Source organism: Danio rerio, chromosome 4, assembly GCF_052040795.2.
Source record: "Danio rerio strain M-AB ecotype USA chromosome 4, GRCz13ab, whole genome shotgun sequence".
NCBI classification, from domain to species: Eukaryota; Metazoa; Chordata; class Actinopteri; order Cypriniformes; family Danionidae; genus Danio; species Danio rerio.
In genome coordinates this window covers 43,113,101-43,136,040 of record NC_141024.2, presented here as the reverse complement: position 1 = coordinate 43,136,040, position 22,940 = coordinate 43,113,101, and the positions used below count along the sequence as shown (strand labels likewise).

Here is a 22,940-nt window from a genome sequence, read left to right as displayed (position 1 = left end):
AAACATAATGCATTAATATTGTAATGAAGTTAAACTTGATCATTAAACATAATGCATTAATATTGTAATGAAGTTAAACTTGATAATTAAACATAATGCATTAATATTGTAATGAAGTTAAACTTGATAATTAAACATAATGCATTAATATTGAAATGAAGTTAAACTTGATAATTAAACATAATGCATTAATATTGTAATGAAGTTAAACTTGATAATTAAACATAATGCATTAATATTGTAATGAAGTTAATCTTGATAATTAAACATAATGCATTAATATTGTAATGAAGTTAAACTTGATAATTAAACATAATGCATTAATATTGTAATGAAGTTAAACTTGATCATTAAACATAATGCATTAATATTGTAATGAAGTTAAACTTGATAATTAAACATAATGCATTAATATTGTAATGAAGTTAAACTTGATCATTAAACATAATGCATTAATATTGTAATGAAGTTAAACTTGAACATTAAACATAATTCATTAATATTGTAATGAAGTTAAACTTGATAATTAAACATAATGCATTAATATTGTAATGAAGTTAAACTTGATAATTAAACATAATGCATTAATATTGTAATGAAGTTAAACGTGATCATTAAACATAATGCATTAATATTGTAATGAAGTTAAACTTGATCATTAAACATAATGCATTAATATTGTAATGAAGTTAAACTTGATCATTAAACAATTCATTAATATTGTAATGAAGTTAAACTTGAACATTAAACATAATTCATTAATATACTATAATTAAGTTAAACTTGAGACGGCATCGTACAACAGAGTAGTCACGTGGCGCGTCATTCTCTACAGCAGGGGTGTCCAAACTTTTTGGGCCGAGGGCCAGATGCAAAAAAACAAACGTTGTCGCGGGCCAAATTTTACATACATCACACAGACACGTATATATATATATATATATATATATATATATATATATATATATATATATATATATATATATATATATATATAAATACAGTTGAAGTCAGAATTGTTAGCCCCCCCTAAATTATTAGCCCCCGTTTATTTTTTCCCCAATTTCTGTTTAACGGAGAGAAGATTTTTTTCCACACATTTCTAAACATATTAGTTTTAGTAAATCATTTCTAATAACTGATTTATTTTATTTTTGCCATAATGACAGTAAATAATATTTGACTAGATATTTTTAAGACACTTCTATACAGCTTAAAGTGACATTTAAAGGCTTAACTAAGTTAATCAAGTTAACTAGTTAAGTTAAGGTAATTAGGCAAGTTATTTTATAACAATGGTTTGTTCTGAAGACTTAAAGGTTAATAATTTTGACCTTAAAATGGTTCATAAAAAAATTTAAACCGCTTTTTATTCAAGCCGAAATAAAACAAAAGTCTTTCTCCAAAAGAAAAAATATTATCAGACATATGGTAAAAATGTTCTTGCTCTGTTAAACATCATTTGGGAAATATTTAAAAATAGAAGAAATAAATCAAAGAGGGGCTAATTCAGACTTCAACTGTGTGTAGATAGATAGATAGATAGATAGATAGATAGATAGATAGATAGATCATAACAAGAACTGCTGCTTAATTGAATGCATGTAATAGCGACACCCGGTGGTTATTTATTGAATTACGTTCATTTTTGTATAGCGGGCCAGATTCTATTGATATTTATAAAAAGCCTCGCTGCCACAAAACTGATTGCGGGCCGCAGATGGCCCGCGGGCCGTAGTTTGGACACGCCTGCTCTACAGGATGCATTGCAGGGAAATGAACATTTAATCATGAAGGCTCAGTATGTATTTGTAGCCAACGAAGTCATTTTTATAGTAGGCTAATATAGCTAATATAAATACATACAGCATGTGTTGCCATCATTATAAGGCTTATATAAGGCTTTTATTTTTTTGCGGCTCCAGACATATTTGTTTTTTTTGGTCCAATATGGCTCTTTTAACATTTTGGGTTGCCGACCCCTGCCTTAGGGGCATGCAAAGGAGGCATATCCTTATCACGGAGTAAGGGCGTTGCAAGCCAATGGGTGCCATTCACGTTGTGCGGATAGTCTTTGTTTCGAGTAGCTTTAATGCCTGCTGATCTTGCTTAGATCGAGTCACCTCCTTGTCATCCCTATGGGAAACAGCATCCATCTGCCAGAGTCTTTGAACATTTATGAGGAGTTCATCTTGTGGTGGAAGTATGGAGGTCAGTAGGCAGTGCTGAGAGGAGGCTGGCCGCCCCATAAATGATGCAGGGCCCTGGAGAGTCCATCCGAGGCGTGTATGGACAGCAGCTGGACCACCTAGAGGACCTAACCGGATAGGCTCAAGTGGGGTAATGAGATGAGGTTGATCCGATCCAATTAGAAGCAGAGGCTGGGCATCTTTAATGGAGGGGATAGGAAGTCCACGTAAGTGTTTATACTTCCTTTGCAACTGATCGATAGGATAGGATTGCTGGGACAGATTCAGGCTATCTGCAGTGAAGGCATGCTCTATTTTATGAAAGGTTCCTTTTATCTGAGCTTTCTGAGGGGGCAAGGGAGATACAGGTTGAGCCTCTCCAATTCCATGAAGAATGGCAACAGACCTTCTATTTTGTATAGGTCGGAAAAAAGTTCTGTCTTGTGCTGCTCGTGATGTCATGTCAACATTAAAATCATGACACCAAGCTTCATAGCGGAGCCAGTTGGAAAGATCATGTAAGGTAGGTACACATCCGGGTTGTCGGAACATGTGGCGGCGAAACTCAGCTCGCTGGTCAGAAGGGAGTTTGCTCAAAAGACGAGCAACATGTAACCCACAATTCAGCTCAATATCACCTTCAGGCCCTAATGTCTTCAACAGACCCATCAACGACTGTACTTGGAGAGCAAACTTCTGAAATCCAACAGTGTCCCCACGTTTTACATCAGGGGCCTCTAGAACACTTGCAATTTTTCTCAGTGCCAGTTGGTGGGGCTGACCAAATTTCTCATGAAGAGCCAACATGGTGTCAGTAAATGGAGTGGGAGAATTCAGAAATGCATCTGCAATCAGCTTAGCTTCATCCAACTTTAGGTGGTCAACCAGTATCTGATATTTAAACAGTTCTGTCCCATCGGGCGGAAGCAGATTTTCTAAAGCTATGCGAAGTCTGGCAAACTCACTAGGATCTGGTCGACTGAATTTAGGGATAGTAGGGGTAGGCCCTCTATAAACATACTCTGATCCTGTAGGGTGGGTTAGAGATGGCATGTTTGACTTTAGCTTCATTGGATGAGCTGAATGGCACAGGTGATCTGACATGGCTCCATACTGAGAAGATGAGAAAGGAATTTGGGCACGTGAGGGACTGTAATACTGGGGCTGTGCAACTGAGGATAATAACACTTTGAGATCTTCAGGTGTTGGAGGTGGGGGAAGCACATCTGGGCACATCTGGACACGAGCGTAAGACTTAGAAGACTGACATCCTTGCAAATGTGGAGTCTGTGAGATGTTAACATACTTTGGTACCTCTGCTCGGTAATTCACAGTGCTAGGGTTTGATAACTTCATATTCTTCATAGAATTTATCAGTTCTGACTCTGGTTCAGGCCAAGCAGGGGGCTCAGGCCACTCTTCATCATCAGTAGAAGTAGGAATACTTAATGGAGGTTGGGACACTGGTTGCCTTGTAGCACTGTCATGTTGTGAGATGGTATGGAGATCGGCTCTAAGGGTTTGAGCAACTTTAATCAGTTCTTTGAACTCAGTACGAACTGCATTTAACTCCATTAAGTCAGCACGAAAGGCTTGTTGTGACTGCAGCAGCTGCGCATTTTCTCTACAAATAGCTTGAAGCTCACTATAAAGTTCAGGCTCAGGGTAATTAGGCTGCTGGACTGGGGTAAAGGACTGAGGTAAGGACTGACTGCGTGCTGTATAACTGTAGTCAGATGGTCTTAACTGATGGCCTGTAGGATATGCAGTATCATCATCTATGTATTCATGATTAATCCATGATGACTGAAAAGGTGTCACTTGGGCTGGGACTTCACATGAATAGGAGGTAGCATGTTCAGTCATAGGTCGGCTCCTTACATACTGCACTTGGAAGTCTTGAAATCGAGCTGGTGGACGTATTTGGCGTTTAGGTCGGGTCTTACAAACCATCTCCTCATCAGACTCCATAATATCAGGAATGAATGCTAAATCCGGCTCGAAGGACCAGTTTGTTGGAGAGGAAAGGAAACTGCTTGGCTCTAGTTCAAATTATGTTCAGCAAACAATCCTGGGTGTCGGTCAGGACACAACAAATGAGGAGACTGGAACTTCTTTCCAAAGTGTATTGATATTTAGTCTAGAAATAACATAAATAACATGAGGATAAATTAGTACAGTTGAATGGGTACATGTACTCAAAATAATCAATCTTTGCTTAGTTAGGTATAATAAAGCTTACAGGCTTATCCTAAATAACAATTATAGCTCTAAATAATATAAATCTTACAAATAAAGATGATACATTATCAGCAATATGTGTAATACTGAATCCAAGTGCATTAATAATTAAATAATTTCCCAAACATCACCACAAATGCAATAATATTGATTAATAACTGCAGTATAAAAGATTTTAACATTTATAGTGGCTAATGAGGCATTTAGCTGTCTCTATATAGCTTAATGATCACTTGATCGGACATGAAGCATCAAGCATTGCATGTCTGGGCATGCCCATACAGATGTAAATGTATACAAATACACTTCAACAAGGCTAAAACATACAGAAATAAAGAGAAAAACTTACTTTAATGTCATGCACTAACACTTGGAAAACTTAAAACACCAAACGAACTTCAGGAGTGACAGGATTACACTTTAGCTGCACAGCCGTCGATCTCTGACTGAATAATGAAAGCAGCAGAAAAGTGAAACTATAACTGTAACGCCTCCTACTGGAAGCATCAGGAAATGCACTCTTAAGTTTTCAGAATACAAGTCTGTTAATAAAAGTCTAGCTTTCCTTAGAGCCTTTTCTACAATTTAAATGTTTTGTCTCTGCTCTGGATTAATAGATAAATCCAAAATCATTAATTCTGTTTTCCCCTCACAGGCTACAGAGCTGTAATCTCACTGTTCAGTGTTGTGAGAGTTTGTCTTCAGCTCTACAATCCTCAAACTGTGTCCTGAGAGAGCTGGACCTGAGTAACAATGACCTGCAGGATTCAGGAGTGAAGCTTTTCTCTTATGAACTGAAGAGTCGACACTGTAAACTGGACACACTGAGGTAAATGATTCTCCACTCAACAACATTAAAAGTGTTTTGATTGAGATGGAAATGTCCAGATATATTTAAGAGCATTAGTGGAGAAACTGCAAAATGCTGCTTCTCAAATGAAAGTTGCTCTTTTTCTTAAACAGTTCAGGAAATCAGTGTATTTTAATGATTATTTAATTACCTCTAAATCTTTATTTATATTTAATATTTTTAATGATTGTATTTATAGTTTATCTGTGAATTGGTTTATTGGAGCAGGTTTGACAGGCTCTGATCATTTGCATTTTGCAGGTTCATAAATATATAAAGTCTCGTGGTCCTCTTATCTGAACTCAAATTTAGCAGTTTTCTTACATTTCAAAATAATCAAGAATATATTAGATGACATTTAATATTCAGTTTTATTAAATAACAATAGTCAATAATTCTAACAGACACAAATAACAATAGTTTTGTCATATTATTAACCTCAAAGTTTGTTTTTACATCAGATGAATGACTGAAATCACACTGTTAATGTAATCTGTGTTCTTCTTTCTCAGACTGGCCATGTGTAATCTCACTGTTCAGTGCTGTGAGAGTTTGTCTTCAGCTGTACAATCCTCAAACTGTGTGCTGAGAGAGCTGGACCTGAGTAACAATGACCTGCAGGATTCAGGAGTGAAGAAGCTCTCTGATGGACTGAAGAGTCAACACTGTAAACTGGACACACTGAGGTCTGAGTTTAAACACCCGATTGATTGATTGATATTTTGTTTTGTTTTGACTGATCACATTAACAGTGTGGTTTTTAGTAATGTGTGCTCTTCTTTCTCAGACTGGCCATGTGTAATCTCACTGTTCAGTGCTGTGAGAGTTTGTCTTCAGTTCTACAATCCTCAAACTGTGTCCTGAGAGAGCTGGACCTGAGTAACAATGACCTGCAGGATTCAGGAGTGAAGAAGCTCTCTGATGGACTGAAGACTGTGAACTGTAAACTGGAGACACTGAGGTAAATGATTCTCCACTCTACAATAACTACAGTCAGACAGTTTCATATTAGAGCTCTTCATGCTTGAACATGTTAACCCTGGGTGATACTAAACCCCAGATAACAGGAATTATGGTTTATCAGTAATTGTGTTTCACACTGCTCATACTATACCTGTAGTTAACCCTCAGGGGTCTGAGGTGATTTTGGCCCCTGAGATGTTTTGACATGCCCTGACATCTGTGCTTATTTCAGCTACTTATTACACAGAACTGGCCAACATGTGTTTCATTAGTATTTAGCACAATCTGAGCTACAATAATATGTGAGAAATATTGATGTACGTGCTTGTGTTATAGAAATAAATATTATGTGTGGTTAGTTGGTTTTAGAGAAACAAATGTAGCTGAAATAAGATCCAAAAACCACACTGAATGTGCCTGAACAAGACTTTAGAGTAAGCCGTCTTATAGACTAGAATATTTACTGCACAATTATGTGGAAATTATTCTGTTCTCTTATTCAGAGAAAACATTACAATGATCTACATTTTGTTAAGTTTGATTTGGGTGATCTCAGCTTTATATGTGAGTGACAATGCTCATGAATTCAGACCTGAGAGACAACAGACACTCCCCCACTCACCCATCAAGGGCAGTGTACAGCAATGTCCATCTGCAGAAGCTAGCCCAAACTAAATGCTTGTTGTGTTACTGCTGTGTGACCATGTAAACACTCTGGGTGAACAATATACAGTGCTCAGCATATATAAGTACACCCCTCACTAATCTCTCTTTTACATTCATATTTTAATAGGAAGCTCTACAGTATTATATTTGTGCATATACAATAGATTAGCCAAATCAGGAGCTCGTCTAACAAAATAACTTAAGATAACGGTCTAAAAACAAGTACAACCACATCTATGTGCTATAGAAAATTATTGAATACAAAATTAAAAAAGAGAAAAAATCAAGAGAAGCAAAACAATGAAAAATATAGCTGAAACTTTTTTTGTTTTGTTTTGCAATATATATATATATATATATATATATATATATATATATATATATTGCCTGAATTTAATTGTATTATCTTTCTATTTCTGATTATGTTTGGTGACTAAAATATGATGTTCATAAATAAATCTGTTTAATAAATGTGTTCTGTTTAAATGCAGCAGAATACACTGCCTATATTGACTGAGAAATTAAGGAAAGTCTTGGTTTTCAGAATGGGCTGTCCTCCATTATGCTGAGCGCTGTATGTGACTTATACAGCCGCACATATAATATATATTTGAAATGGTGTAAAACGTGTTCGCCAAACTCTCTTGTGCATTAATCCAGCATTTAATTATCATTTCTGAATGAGTCTGAGACACTGAAGTAGAGGAATGACAAACGCTTTAAACACAAGAATAAATCAGATTTAAACATGAAAAACAATTACTGTAAATCTAAATCATATTTGAAGACCTTTAATATAGATTTTACTAATAGTTGCAGTCTTAGTTCACTGTTTGAAAACTTTAACAGGTTCAATTACAGTAAAATAACTAAAAAGTAAAAATATAAACATGTATAACATGAGTGACTTTCTGAATAAAGCAGCATCAGATCACAGTGGTCCCGTCAGGGTAAATGGTTCGTAATTTCAATTTATTCCTGAGTGAAAATGAAACACACTTTCCAGCTAGTGTGCTGTGATTGTTTGTGGGTGTGCATGAGTTCAGGCATTGCCGGGAGATATCTGTGTATTAACTAACAAGACAACATTTGTTTTCAAAATGACTTGGACAGTTCACCAAGCTTTATGCAGGCATGTCTCTCTTGTGTGTTTCTCATGTATTGGTGGAGATTCTGCTGTTTTTTCTGAGCACAGAGTATATAGAGCCTGTGCCTCACAGGGATGATTGTAATATCAAAGCCTTGTGGTCGTGGCCGCACTATAAATAATGAGCTCAGACTTAGAAACTAGACATTAATGAACAATAATAATAAAGTGTGCTCAAAAACCTGATCCTAATACAGATGCTGTTCCCCATATATAATATTGCTAATAATAATAATAACATTATACAAAAGCATGGAGGTGGTGGGTGTTTATATTTATGTAGGCTAGAAAATAATGTGTTTTGTAATATTTTAATCTTTTATATTTATATCCTGTACATATGCTTATTATATCCTATAAATATCCTTAATATTTTATTTCTTTTTAATATGTAAAGATATTTGCATATTGCTCTACATCCTGTGTGCATTTGTCAGGGTTCTGCCACTCTGGTCTTGTAAATTCTTGTTTTGGTGGCAGATTCCAGACACTAGCTCTGTCTTGTCCTGTTTCTGTCATTGTGTTAGTCTCCTTGTGTGCGCGCCTTCCTGGGTGTGCGCAGAGCGTGCTTAGCGTGGTGCCTCGGACGCGCGCTCTTGTACTCGTGTTTGTTCTGTTGGCATCGCGCTGTTTCAATCTCAGCGGCTTCGTCTAGTTGCTTTCGGTTTTGGTTGTCGCTGAGATAAAGCATGTGCGTTGCGTACAGTATGTGTGAGCACACGGTAAGGTGTTCATCTATCGTGTGCTCGTGTCTTGCGTCTGTTGTCAAAGCACGTGGCTATGTGCTTACATTGTGGTCACGTGCTTTTGTCGTGTGCTTTAGTGTTGTGCTTGTGTTGTCATGAACATGTGGTTATTGAGTTCTCTCATTGGCTGCATGTTCTTGTCCTGTTTTATGTGAGCGCATGACTTGTGTTGTCTCTTTGTTTCATGTGCTCTCCCATCTATTGTCAAGTCCCACCCTCCTTGTTAACCCATTATTAGTTAAATATGTTAATCTGTTTGTGTTAATTTACGTCTGTTTATAATCCCCTCACATCTGCTGTTCTGTGCCAGTTCTTCTTCTAAACTTCCCCTGTGTTCATGCTCCTGTCTTGTCTCGCCAGCCAAGTTTGTTTGTGTTTTAGTAATGTTTTCCCCCTCGGGGTAGTTTGTTTTGCCTTTTTGTTTTATATGTAATTTATTATTAATGAAACCCATATTATTTGTTGCTATTGGGTCCTCGCTCCTTTTTCCCCAACCCCAACTGTGACAGTGTTAAGCAGTGTTTAAGCGAGGCGCACAACTAACACGCTCTGCGCTGGACTGCTTTCTTCTAGTCTATTGAAAAATCTATTATGGTTTGTCAAAATAGCAACGCGCCAGCAATGCGCCTCAACACGCCTCCTTTTTTAGACCAGAACGCCTATGGGGGCACATTTGAGCACAAATGCATTTGCTATTTAAACAGCGTGGAGCAAAACGTCAAAACGACTCTTGCGCCGAGCTGAAACTAGCAAACAACAATTGCGTTGCGCCTTGCGCTGCATTGCGCCGGGTGTATGATAGAGCCCAATGTGTTGGTTTCATACTGATTACTTTATCAAGCAATATTTGTTTTCAACATGCACTTGCTGCATTTAAGAGTAGACACTTCAAGCTTTCTGTAGTTATGTGTCTTATGTTTGTGTGTTTTGTTTTCACAGAGTATCAGTGTATTTTACTGACACATTTCTAAAATCAGTTCACGGAGAGAGAAAAGAGAGAATGCCTGCACTGTTTATTATCCTTATTTTGCTAAACACACACTTTTGTTGTTGTTGTGAGTAAATTTAGGAGCGCCAGAATAAATGTAGGAGCTCCAGAATAAATGCAGGAGCGCCAGAATAAATGCAGGAGTGCCAGAATAAATGTAGGAGCGCCAGAATAAATGCAGGAGTGCCAGAATAAATGTAGGAGCGCCACAATAAATGTAGGAGCGCTAGAATAAATGCAGGAGCTCCAGAATAAATGTAGAAGTGCCAGAATAAATATAGTAGCACCAGAATAAATGTAGGAGCGCCAGAATAAATGCAGGAGCTCCAGAATAAATGCAGGAGCGCCAGAATAAATGCAGGAGCGCCAGAATAAATGCAGGAGCGCCAGAATAAATGTAGGAGCGCCAGAATAAATGTAGGAGCGCCAGAATAAATGTAGGAGCGCCAGAATAAATGCAGGAGCGCCAGAATAAATGCAGGAGCGCCAGAATAAATGCAGGAGCTCCAGAATAAATGCAGGAGCTCCAGAATAAATGCAGGAGCGCCAGAATAAATGTAGAAGCGCCAGAATAAATGCAGGAGCGCCAGAATAAATGTAGAAGTGCCAGAATAAATGTAGAAGCGCCAGAATAAATGCAGGAGCGCCAGAATAAATGCAGGAGCGCCAGAATAAATGCAGGAGCGCCAGAATAAATGCAGGAGCGGCAGAATAAATGCAGGAGCGGCAGAATAAATGTAGGAGCTCCAGAATAAATGCAGGAGCGGCAGAATAAATGCAGGAGCGCCAGAATAAATGCAGGAGCGGCAGAATAAATGCAGGAGCGCCAGAATAAATGCAGGAGCGCCAGAATAAATGCAGGAGCGCCAGAATAAATGCAGGAGCGCCAGAATAAATGTAGGAGCGCCAGAATAAATGCAGGAGCGCCAGAATAAATGCAGGAGCGCCAGAATAAATGTAGGAGCGCCAGAATAAATATAGGAGCGCCAGAATAAATGCAGGAGCGCCAGAATAAATGTAGGAGCGCCAGAATAAATGTAGGAGCGCCAGAATAAATGTGTTGTGATGAGTCAGAAGGCATTGAATCCATTTGCAAGCTTTATTAAAAGCACACATACATACAAACACAAAGGGGCAATCCAGGAGACAGAACGTGGGACAGGCAAAAGTTCAAAGGCAGGCAGATATCTTACTGGTCAGAATAACAGGCTGGAGATCAGGGGCAGGCAGATGTCTTTCGTAATCGTAGAACAAGAACAGGGTCAGAAACACAGATCAGTCCGAAGCAGGGAGTATGGACCGCTCAGAAATGACAGCCAGGCAAATCAAGACTTCGCAAAGAACCAGAGCGTGAGTGTGGTATATATACACGAGAGCTGATGAGCTGCACCTGGACCGCAATCAGTGCCAGGTAGCAGGGCTTATGGGAGTTTGAGTCCGTGAGTCGAATTAGAATTCTGGCGATGGCTCCCTCTGGTGCTGCACAAGAGGATTGGCATCGCCCTCATTTACAACAAAATGTAGGAGCGGCAGAATAAATGCAGGAGCACCAGAATAAATGTAGGAGCAACAGAATAAATGTAGGAGCGCCAGAATAAATGCAGGAGCTCCAGAATAAATGTAGGAGCGCCCGAATAAATGCAGGAGCGCCAGAATAAATGCAGGAGCTCCAGAATAAATGCAGGAGTGCCATTGCAAAGAGTTTATTAATAGATGTATTGTATTTAAAAACATCCTCAATCAGGACTAACAAATAGCAGAAATATTTATCCAACTAATTCTGTAATTATAATTGATATTAAAATCCAAAATTAATGTCTAATAATTATTAATAATAATAATAAAACAATATTGATGATGATGATGATGATGACAATAATACTAACAATGAATAACATTTATCATCATCAGGCTTTCTCCAATGAGCTTGAATGTGAGTTATCTGCTATAAAAAGTCTGTTTACTGCTGTTTACTACTGTTACTTTATGAAAATAAACTGTCATCAAACAAAAATGAAGCATTGCAGAAAGAAATATTTATTTTGCACTATTGTTTTTATATGCATGTCAATTAATAATGAATATTTCTGCTAGAAAACAAAATAATATAATAAATAATTTAATTCAAGGTTTCTGAAAGCTGCACAGCAGTCATCATCAGTAACTAAACAGTAAAATAAAAGAAAGGAAGAAACGTCTCTCTTCTGTCGCTCTTTAAATGTTTCGTGTCATTGTAATGCTCAGTCTCGTTATACGCTGATTTACATTTTCCTGTGTTTGTGGAATAAAGCAGGCGAGTCAGCCGACCCAATATATGAGCAGGCAGAGCAGGATTCTCACGATGACCACCGGCTCAAAACTGTACAGTTCTTCATCATGAGCCGCAGTTTCAGTTTAAACTTAGTAAAGGCGAGCTTCTTTGGCGATGACGTGTCGAGTGTTAGATTTTACATTTAGCAGACATTTGTGCTGAACATCGAGATTCAGGCCATTAATCAGTGGAGACACTCTGAGTCTTTCAGCACTCTCTCTGAAAACACTCTCTCGGCTGGCGGATCAACATTCACCTCATCATCGCTCTCATTGCCGCTATTTTTTGTAACTGTAGGTGGGTTTGCAAACCTGTGGACTTTCCATTGTGTCTTCCTCGAACTTCAGCCGTTTGCATTTTTTTTGCCATAACTGTGTTTAGTTGCAGCAGTTTTGATCCATGCAGAAAAACGATGTTGAGAAATCTTTACGATTAAGAAACCGTGATGAATTAAAGCATGTTTAATACTGAAACCGGTTAATCATTGCATCCCTAACCACAATGCAGTGTTAACATTACAAATATGATGCTAACACGACTCCATAGCAGCGCTTCATATCTCTGGGTAAAGTGCAGCGCTAACACTGCTTTCAGATTACAGGTGTAAACGTGTCTTTACCTGCTTTTACAGCAGTGTGAACAGGTGATACCAGATGTAGAGCCCCTTTAGTGGATTGGCAGAAGAAGAAACTAAACATCTGCAGGGCTGTGATTTATTCATATCTATACAAATGTGTGTGTGTTGAAGCAGATTGAAGATCACTCATTCATTTTCCTTCAGCTCAGTCTCTTATTGATCAGGGCTCGTGTCTGACTGACAGGGGAATGTGACTGTGGGTCAGGTGATGAACACATGAAGAGAGCGGGTTTGTTTTTGTCTGAGCTCATTTTGTTTTAGTCCACAACAGAATCACAATATAAATGATGAAATCAGCTCATTTCCTGTTGTGTTTTATACATGACTTTAAGATGATCTTCTGAGCTCAAGTGTGTCTTCTTCCTCCTCACAGCAGACTTTACAGCTTGATGTGGTGTATTATGAACAATGTCTTTGCTCTGTACACTTCTACAGATGATGTCGAGTCCTTGTTGAGTGTGTGAGTGTGTGTGTGTGTGCTGATGTGATCAATAAGGAGAGCTGATCAGGATGTGTGTGTTCATCACTGCTGTTGACATGAGCAGAAACAGCAGTCAGCATCTTCACAACACAAAGAGATGTGTGATTGTCCAACTGTGTGATGTGGACTATTGCTGTGTTTGTAGATTGTCTGGCTGTATGGTGACAGAGGAAGGATGTGGTTTTCTGTCTTCAGCTCTGACTTCAAACCCCTCACACCTGAGAGAGCTGGATCTGAGCTACAATCATCCAGGAGATTCAGGAGTCAAGCTGCTCTCTGAACAACTGGAGGATCCAAACTACACACTGGACAAACTCAAGTATGTGGAGCAGAACTGGCCTTTTTTATTGGGAATACAGATACTTTGATACTTCACTGCTCTTCTAGTGTCCAGATATTAATCAAACCTGTTAAATATGTCAGTGCACTGGGGCAGTTCTCACATTAAGCGTGATATTATATCTCATATTAACACTGTACAGTTTCAGCATTGTAGTTGAGCAGTGAAACTTGTTCTCTACATTTCTGCTGAAGAACTGTATATAGTGTATAAAGTGTATACTTTAACAGCAAGTTAAACTCTCCCTCATTAACTTCACAGACACAGAATGTTCTTTATCACACTTTAATAAGGGCGGAGTAAAACTATAAACAGGAAGAAAATAAACAATATAAATTTACATTCACAATATGGACATAACAACGATGTTTCTGGCAAATATCTCACATATCTTGTAATCTGGCTCTTTTCTGCTTATAAACTTTCAAGAGTTCACACTTAGCTGATGATTAATTATAAAAGCTTGTTTGGCATGCTGTCCAGGGAGAGAGCCCTGAGCTCATGAGATCCTCGAGCCCAGGGCTCCCTCCCGTTGCAAGGCGGGAGGGGAGTTTGAGCTCAGGTAGATCTCGAGAACTCCCCAAAATGCCTTTGTATAGCTCAGGACAGCAGCCGCGTATTGAAGAGCCCCCCAAAAAGCAGATGTAACAAAGCCATATCCGGCTGCTGGATATAGCGTTGATAGCTTAGGAAGAGAAGCTCCTACGGGAGCAGAGCAAAGTAGACTGCTAGAGCCTAGGCGGGGTGAGGGCAGGGCTGGATTGACTCCGCGGTTGTCAGACACAGGGTTCGAACCCAGGTCTCCAGTGTCAGAGACTGAAGGCTTATCCACTAAGCCACAGGAGGACAATGATCCCAACAACAAGACAGTACTTGCTCTGTGAGAGATTTATTTACAAAACATAAAAAATCCAGACTTGGAACAAAAAATGCAGAGATAACAAAAAGACTGGTTAACGGAGGAACAAAAAGGCCAACAGGCAAAATATCTCTGGAAAAATCTAGAGCAAGCAAAACACATCCAAAAAACTAGAAAAAGGCAATGTAGCACAAAACTCTGAGTAAACTAGACTTTAGAGAAGCAAGAAGACTTACGACCATCAAGGGTTAGCATCAACAATAACTGAGCAAAGAAACAGGGGAACTAGTCAACTTAAATACACAAGACCTAACAGGACACAAGTGAAACCAATCACGTAATTACTGAACTTAAACAACACATGGGAAGAAATGGGGACATCTAGTGGAGAAACAAAATCATAACATGTAAAAAATAAAGTCATGAAATGACAGATCCTGACAGGACCCCCTCCTCTAGGAACGGCTCCTGACATTCTTGTTGGGAGACCTTAATTTACCGGAGTGAAAGTCTCGAATCAGATTGGGGTCCAAAATATCTCTGGCCCGAACCCAGGAGCGCTCCTCTGGACCATAGCCTTCCCAGTCCACGAGATACTGCATGGATCTACGCACTTGACGGACATCCAGTATTCGGCGGACTGTGTAGGCTGGCTGGCCCCCAAAGTACCGAGGAGGAGGAGGAGGTTTGTCTGTCACGGAAAAGGGAGAAGAAAAAACAGGTTTTAACAGAGACACATGAAAAGTGGGATTTATTTTTAAAGATTTGGGCAAGTATAGACGGTAAGTAACAGGGTTGACTTTCCTGGCTATCTTGAAAGGACCAATGTACTTCTGGGCGAGTTTCCTTGACTCCAACCGAAGGGGGATGTTTTTTGTGGAGAGCCAGACTCTTTGCCCAGGACGTAAAATGGGTGCTGGTCTGCGTCTGCGGTTGGCCTGACTTTGGTACTGACTGGAGACTTTGAGAAGCTTGAGGCGGGCCTTCCTCCAGGTCTGACGGCAACGTTTAACAAACTGGGAAGCCGAGGGAACAGCCACTTCTACCTCTTGCTCAGGGAACAGTGGAGGAGAGTATCCAAACTGGCATTCAAATGGGGACATGCCAGTTGCAGTTGAACACAGTGTGTTGTGAGCATATTCCGCCCAAATGATAAAGCGAGACCAAGAAGTAGGGTTGTTAGCTGCCATGCATCTTAAGGTAGTTTCCAGATCCTGATTGAGTCTCTCTGTTTGGCCATTAGATTCAGGGTGGAAACCTGAAGACAGACTCACAGTAGCACCCAGGGATTGACAGAAGGCTCGCCAGAATCGAGAAGAGAATTGGGGTCCTCGATCTGAGACAATGTCTTGTGGAACACCAAAGACCCGGAATACATAATTCATGACGATTTCAGCAGTCTCTTTAGCAGAGGGTAGTTTGGGAAGGGGAATGAATCGTGCTGCCTTGGAAAATCTGTCTACAATGACTAAGATGGTAGTGTTTCCCTGAGATAAGGGGAGTCCAGTGATGAAATCCATCGAGATGTGTGACCATGGTCTGTGAGGGATGTGAAGTGGGTGTAGGTGTCCCTGTGGAGAACTGTGAGGGACCTTACTCTGGTTGCAGGTAGGACAAGCTTTAATGAAAGTAGCAACATCAGTTTTGATAGTGGGCCACCAAAATCATCTCAGGAGGAACTCGAGAGTGCGAGAAGACCCAGGGTGACAGGTAAGTTGCGAGGAATGCCCCCACTGAAGGATCTTAGCTCTGACAGCTTTAGGGACAAACAGACGATTATTTGGTCCTCCTCCAGGATCAGGTTCTCGGTCTTGGGCCTTCCTTACCATGCTCTCCATGTCCCACTGGATTGGAGCAATTATCTTACACCTAGGTATGATAGTGGAAATGCCATCTTCTTGAGGAGATTTAACACAAACTCTGGACAGAGCATCTGGTTTCAGGTTTTTGGAGCCTGGTCGGTAAGTAAGAGTGAAATGAAAGCGGTTGAAGAATAGGGACCAACGTGCCTGGCGGGGGTTGAGTCGCTTTGCCTGTTGGATGTACTCGAGATTCTTGTGGTCTGTGAGCACTTCGAAAGGGTGTTTGGCACCCTCCAGCCAGTGTCTCCATTCCTCCAGGGCTAACTTAACGGCTAGTAACTCTCTGTCACCTATATGATAGTTTCTTTCAGTGGGAGTGAGGCGGTGGGAGAGGAATGCACACGGATGCAACTTGTTGTCATCTCCTCTCTGGGATAATACTGCCCCAACACCTACATCCGATGCATCCACTTCTACTATGAAGGGTCTGTCTGGGTTGGGAAGGAGAAGAATAGGTGCAGAGGTGAAGCGACTCTTGAGGTTGTTGAAGGCCAGTTCGGCCTCTGGCCCCCATAGAAAACCTGCTGGGTTACCCTTGGTGAGAGCAGATAATGGGGCCGCCACGGTACTAAAGTTCAAGATAAATTTTCTGTAAAAATTGGCGAAACCAAGAAAACGCTGTACCTCCTTTATAGATGAGGGGGAAGGCCAATCTTTTACTGCCTGGACCTTTTGTGGATCCATCTGAATTTGTCCAGGTTTGACGACAAACCCCAGGAACTTAACTTGGGACACATGAAACTGACATTTTTCAGGTTTGACGTACAAGTGGTTATCAAGGAGGCACCTGAGAACTTTACTGACATGTTGTACATGCTCTTGGAGGGATCTTGAGAAAATGAGAATGTCGTCCAAGTAGACAAACACAAACTTGTTAAGCATATCTCGGAGGACGTCGTTAATAAGGGCTTGGAAAACAGCAGGGGCATTGGTGAGACCAAAGGGCATGACCAGATATTCATAGTGCCCAGTGGGCGTGTTAAAAGCGGTCTTCCACTCGTCTCCTTGTTTAATGCGCACAAGATGGTAGGCGTTGCGCAAGTCGAGTTTTGTGAAAATGGAGGCTTCCTGAAGAATTTCAAATGCAGTAAACATGAGAGGTAAGGGATAGCGATTGCGGACAGTGATTTTATTGAGCCCCCTGTAATCAATACAGGGACGAAGTCCACCATCTTTCTTCCCCACAAAGAAGAAACCAGCACCCGCGGAAGAAGTGGATGGCCGGATAATCCCTGCTGCAAGAGATTCATCTATATAGTTGTCCATGGCAGTTCGTTCGGGAAGAGACAGTGAAAAAATACTGCCTCTTGGGGGGCAGGAATCTGGAAGCAACTCAATGGCGCAGTCATATGGGCGGTGGGGGGGCAGGGAGGTAGCTCTCCTTTTGCTGAAGACGGCCTTTAGGTGATGGTATGGAGCTGGGACTAGAGACAGATCTAGGGGTTCTTGAGACTCGAGAATAGGGTTGAGGGGTTTCTGACTCAGACAGGTGGTTTGGCATGTGGGACTCCAACCTAAAACAGTGCCAGTGGGCCAATCAATATGAGGGTTATGCTGAAGCAGCCAGGGGTGCCCAAGGATAACTGGAAACTCTGGTGAGTGTATCAAGTGAAAGCAAATCTTCTCTTGGTGCTGACAAACAGAGAGACCAAGGTGGGAGGTGAGGTGGGTGACTTCTCCTGGACCTAACGGTCTACCATCCAGAGCAGTAACAGATAATGGACCAGGAAGGGGATCGTTGGGAATTTTGAAGTTTCTGGCTAAGGTCAGGTCCATGAAATTTCCAGCAGCCCCAGAATCTACAAAGGCCTGAAGTTGGCATTTCTGGTCTGCCCATGTGAGCGTGATGGGGAGGAATAACCCAGATTTGGAAGGTATGGTATTGACTGAAGCTCCCGTTACAGTCCCTCCTTGCCTGTACGGGGCTGAGCGTTTCCCGAGAGCTGAGGGCAGGTAGACCGAAAGTGACCAGACAGACCACAATATAGGCAACATCGCTCTCTCATGCGGCGCTCTCTTTCAGTAGGAGAGAGACGAGTTCTACCCAACTGCATGGGTTCTGAAACGTCTTGAGCAGTTTGTAAAATTTGAGGGGATGGAGTGAGAAATGGTGTGGAGGCTGAGGAACAGTTCGACTTCCTTTCTCTCAGACGATTATCAAGGCGAATAGCTTGGTCCATCAAAGTCTCAAGGTCCAGAGCAGGTTCTCTGGTAGCTAGGTCGTCTTTAATTACCTCAGACAGCCCATTTTGGAAGCAGACCATGAGTGCCTCATTATTCCAGCCGCTCCCTGCTGCAACGGTCCGGAAATGGATGGCATATTCGGCCACACTACCACTACCTTGTTGAAGGGTGAGGAGTTTCTTAGAGGCTTGCCGGCCACTGAGGGGGTGATCAAAAACCCGCTTAAACTCCTCTTCGAAATCTGTGAAACTGGAACAGAAAGGGGCCTTAGTTTTCCAGACTGCAGTGGCCCATGAAAGAGCCTTACCAGACAGCAGGGTGATTACATAATCAATCTTGGCCCGATCTGAGGGGAAGGTAGATGGCTGTAATTCAAAAGTTAAAGCACATTGGGTTAGGAATCCATCACATACACTAGGATCACCTGAGAAGCTTTGGGGTGGTGGCAGGCGAGGTTCTGTGAGTGGAGAGGTCACTCGAGTCTCTGCATTGGGTACTAAGGCTACAGGGGAGGCAGGAGTAGGGCTGGAAGGTAACCTGTCGAAAAGCTGACGAATAGAGGTCATTATGTCAGAAAGTACCTGCGAATGCTTGGCCATGAGTGTTTCTTGCTGCATTAGGGCTTGCTCATGTCGCTGGACTGTAGAAGCCTGCTGGGCTACTGTGGCAAGAAGATCCTGAGGGTTCTGTGTCTCTGGATTCATGTTTGTTCTTGGCTCAGTTATTCTGTCAGACACAGGGTTCGAACCCAGGTCTCCAGTGTCAGAGACTGAAGGCTTATCCACTAAGCCACAGGAGGACAATGATCCCAACAACAAGACAGTACTTGCTCTGTGAGAGATTTATTTACAAAACATAAAAAATCCAGACTTGGAACAAAAAATGCAGAGATAACAAAAAGACTGGTTAACGGAGGAACAAAAAGGCCAACAGGCAAAATATCTCTGGAAAAATCTAGAGCAAGCAAAACACATCCAAAAAACTAGAAAAAGGCAATGTAGCACAAAACTCTGAGTAAACTAGACTTTAGAGAAGCAAGAAGACTTACGACCATCAAGGGTTAGCATCAACAATAACTGAGCAAAGAAACAGGGGAACTAGTCAACTTAAATACACAAGACCTAACAGGACACAAGTGAAACCAATCACGTAATTACTGAACTTAAACAACACATGGGAAGAAATGGGGACATCTAGTGGAGAAACAAAATCATAACATGTAAAAAATAAAGTCATGAAATGACAGATCCTGACAGCGGGAGTCAAGGCTCAAATGTATACACCCCTGCGGGGGTGGGAGCTGGGGTTAGATTGCTCAAGCAAGAGTCGGGAAGGTTTGGGAGGTGGAGACTCCTGCATGAGAGGGTGGGAGGTGGCCAGGGCCTGAACTCCTGCAGGAGTTGAAGCTCGTTTTAGCTACAGCTGAGGATTAAGGGCCTAAGCGAAAGGAAGAACATAGCGAAAGAGCAACGCTGAAAGAAACAGTTAGCGGAGAATTTAACGCTGGAAAAGAAATTGAGGAAATAGGAGGGTAAGGAGATAAGAGGGGAGATCAGAGAAGGGTAAAGGTAGCGGAAGCACTCACGCTGTAAGGAAGAAAGAAGGGGCAGATAATTGCCAGGCAGAGAATCTCGACGCCAGAAAGAAGAAAAGGAGAATATAGGAGTATATATGCATATAAAAATATATATATATATATGAATATATATGGTTATTACATGGTAAGGGCCGGGGATGGGCGGTGATTGACTCTTGCGAGAGTCGAAGCTCGGAGCGACCCCTGCGGGGGTCAGAGCTGCTGTGGGCATTTCTCCTGCTGAAGTCTGGGAAAGGGAGGGGGCGGTGGAGACTGCAGCAGGAGGTGGCCGGGGCGGGACTCTTGCGAGAGTCGAAGCTCGTTTTAGTCACTCCTGCAGGAGTTAGAGCTGAGGATTGATGGCCTATGAGAAAGGAAGAAAAGAGAGGGTGGAGGAACTCGACGCCAAAGGAAGAAAAGGAGAGAGGGAATAACCTGCGTGCGTGAGCATGCACGTGCGTCTATTCCTGTTTCAGCATATGCATGCACACGCATCGGAACAGGTATACATCGGATGTATGCGCATAACATGGGGGGGATGGGGCAGTAAGTCGGGAAGAGGGAGGGGGTAGTGCAGGCTCTTACTTGAGCTGGTAGTGAAGGGGTGGCCGGGGATGGGCTAGGGATGACTCGTGAGAGTCGAAGCTCGGATTGGACCCCTGCGGGGATCAGAGCATGGTGAGGGAAGGAGCATAGTAGGTTTGAAAGGAAAGTTAAGAGCATACATGCAACCTGCTCAACATGTAATGCCCATAGGCTCACATACTCATTTGCTTGCACGTGCATATGCATACTTAAACGTATGCCCACACCTATATACATATCTACGAGCAAATAAGCATGTATACGTGTGCAACCGCACACTGTATCTGCGCGAGCAATCTCACACATTCCCATGTGCACCCATACACAAGCACACACACACGCGCACTCCAGCCTACTTAGGGTCGAGCTCGTACCCCTAGTTGGAGTTTGGAATTTAGCTGGTTAGGGCTAGCTGGGCTGTCTTGAGGTGGAATCGGCTGAGGCGATTGTAAGCTTTGAAGGCATTGGAGGACCAGCGACCTAGGGTCTGGATTTGGTGCGAGGATAGACCTTGTGAGCTGCTGTGGTAGCTGCGCCAATTCTAAATGAATGGCTGGAATACAATTTGGGGGAAACGCCCGAAAGGCTAAATGCTTCTTTCAGATGTTTTTGAAACCAAAAACAGGTTACTGGACGGTTAGCGTCATGAGTAAAAAGTGGGGCATGTGGGTCGGACTCCTTTGATCTCCTTGAATGGAGAAAGCTAGGAGAGTTTGGAATGGCTGTGTGGGGGAAAAATGTTAAATATGTAAATAAAATGCCCTTTGCCTATCTGATCTGTTTTGCTTTGCTTAATGAAAAAGGCGAGTGTTTCAGCATTCAGCAATGTTAGATCAGATATAGTGGGGTGTATTGCAGGGTTGAAATTGGATGTGATAGCCATTTCTGAACACCTCAGGAAGCCAAAAAAGCCAGGGTAAACATGGCGTTTAGTGTACGGGCTGTGTGAAGTTAGAGGTATCCTTGCGTAGTGTGCGTATGCACTTGCAAAAATATTGAGCGTAATGGGTAGTCTAGTGTCGGGAAGGGGGGGGGTGTTTTCTGGATACCTTTAATGAGGAGGGAAGTTTGAGCATTAGAAATGGCTTCTGAGGTGGCCCCGTAAATCAATTTATGAAAAAATTGGACCCCACTATGGTTGCTTTTTATGGAGCTCGCCTGGATATTTTTTGGCTGTATGGAGGTGGGAAATAAATGAGGTGATGGTTAGCAATGAAAAATCTGGGAACTGTATTTGGTACAGGGTGTGGAAATATTTATAAGATTTCCATGCTGTGAGATATGACTCAAGGGTCCTTGGTGCGACAGCGTGAAGGATCAGATATGGAAGTTTTATGGCAATATCATTTGTGAATAGAGTGGAACAGGTGTTGGATGCTGGTCTGCTTCTGGTACCAAGAGCCGAAATTTCTGGAAAAGGAAGCAAGAGAGAATCAGCAATTTGATTTTTGCAAACTGGAACATGTCTAGCAGTCATAATGAATTGCTTTTTGGCTGCCGTCCAAACGAGGCGTCTTAGTAAGGGCATAATTGGAAGTGCGTGCGAGCGTCCTTTATTAATGCAATAAACTGTGGCTTCGTTGTCGCAATGAACGAGAATGCTAGAGGCGGACCATTCATCTCCCCATAAAAGCGCTGCTGCGATTATGGGGTAGAGTTCGAAAGCGCAGATGATTGCTGATTTCTGGGTAGACTGAGCATCTGCGGGGGCCACGTTGAAGCAAACCAGTGACCTTGGTAAAAGCCGTCGAACCCGACTGAGGGGGCAGCGTTAGTGAATAAATTAATATCCACTGAGGAAGAAATTAGGTTGCTATAGAAAAAGGAACAGCTGTTCCATTGCTTAAGGAAGGAGATCCATAAGCTGAGTTCATTGCGACTGGGTTTAGAAAGATATATGGTATCTTCTAAACCGGGGACCAAGGAGGAGAGCTGAAGGAGGTGAGTAATAAACGGGCGGCCTTGGGGAATTATGCCCATCGTGAAATTGAAATGCCCAAGAATAGATAGCAGTTCGTGTTTGGTGCATGATTATTTCTCGAGGAAAATTTGAGATAAAGAGATTATACGGTCGATCCTTTCTTTGGGAAGGGATGCTTGAAATTTATTCGAATCTAAGTTGATGCCCAGAAATTCTGTGGAAGTGCTGGGACCGGCTGTTTTCTCCTCTGCGAGGGGGATGCCTAGATTTTTGAAAACCTTTTGGGTGATCGATAGGTGTTTAGCTGGAGGTTAAGAAGGTGGGGAAATGAGGAGAAAATCATCGAGGAGATGGATGATATGTGGGATTTCGTAGTTATTAGATAAAATCCAGC

At 41.7% G+C, this 22,940-nt stretch overlaps 3 protein-coding genes and 1 long non-coding RNA gene across 6 annotated transcripts in view; 3 read left to right on the top strand and 1 right to left on the bottom strand.

Moving 5' to 3' along the window:
- The window catches only part of LOC101886199 (uncharacterized), an 883,799-nt gene that overhangs the window by 359,437 nt on the left and 501,422 nt on the right, over nt 1-22,940 (top strand). The gene's annotated exons all lie outside the window — the stretch shown is intronic.
- The window catches only part of LOC148680967 (uncharacterized), a 663,035-nt gene that overhangs the window by 409,790 nt on the left and 230,305 nt on the right, over nt 1-22,940 (top strand). The window lies entirely within an intron of this gene.
- The window catches only part of LOC148680983 (NACHT, LRR and PYD domains-containing protein 3-like), a 48,555-nt gene that overhangs the window by 16,678 nt on the left and 8,937 nt on the right, over nt 1-22,940 (top strand). For all 3 annotated transcript variants that reach the window (XM_088650075.1, XM_088650076.1, XM_088650074.1), the window contains 4 exons: nt 5,086-5,259; nt 5,793-5,966; nt 6,068-6,241; nt 13,365-13,538. In XM_088650075.1, the coding sequence (XP_088506201.1) occupies nt 5,086-5,259; nt 5,793-5,966; nt 6,068-6,241; nt 13,365-13,538 (696 nt within the window). The remainder of the gene's footprint in view (nt 1-5,085; nt 5,260-5,792; nt 5,967-6,067; nt 6,242-13,364; nt 13,539-22,940) is intronic.
- Nucleotides 1,931-4,885, bottom strand: LOC148680984 (uncharacterized). Its single transcript, XM_088650315.1, has 2 exons — nt 4,780-4,885; nt 1,931-4,329 (listed from the first exon to the last, which is right to left on the bottom strand). Exon 2 carries the CDS (start codon nt 4,158-4,160, stop codon nt 2,055-2,057), a length of 2,106 nt encoding a protein of 701 aa, XP_088506441.1. The 5' UTR covers nt 4,161-4,329; nt 4,780-4,885; the 3' UTR covers nt 1,931-2,054.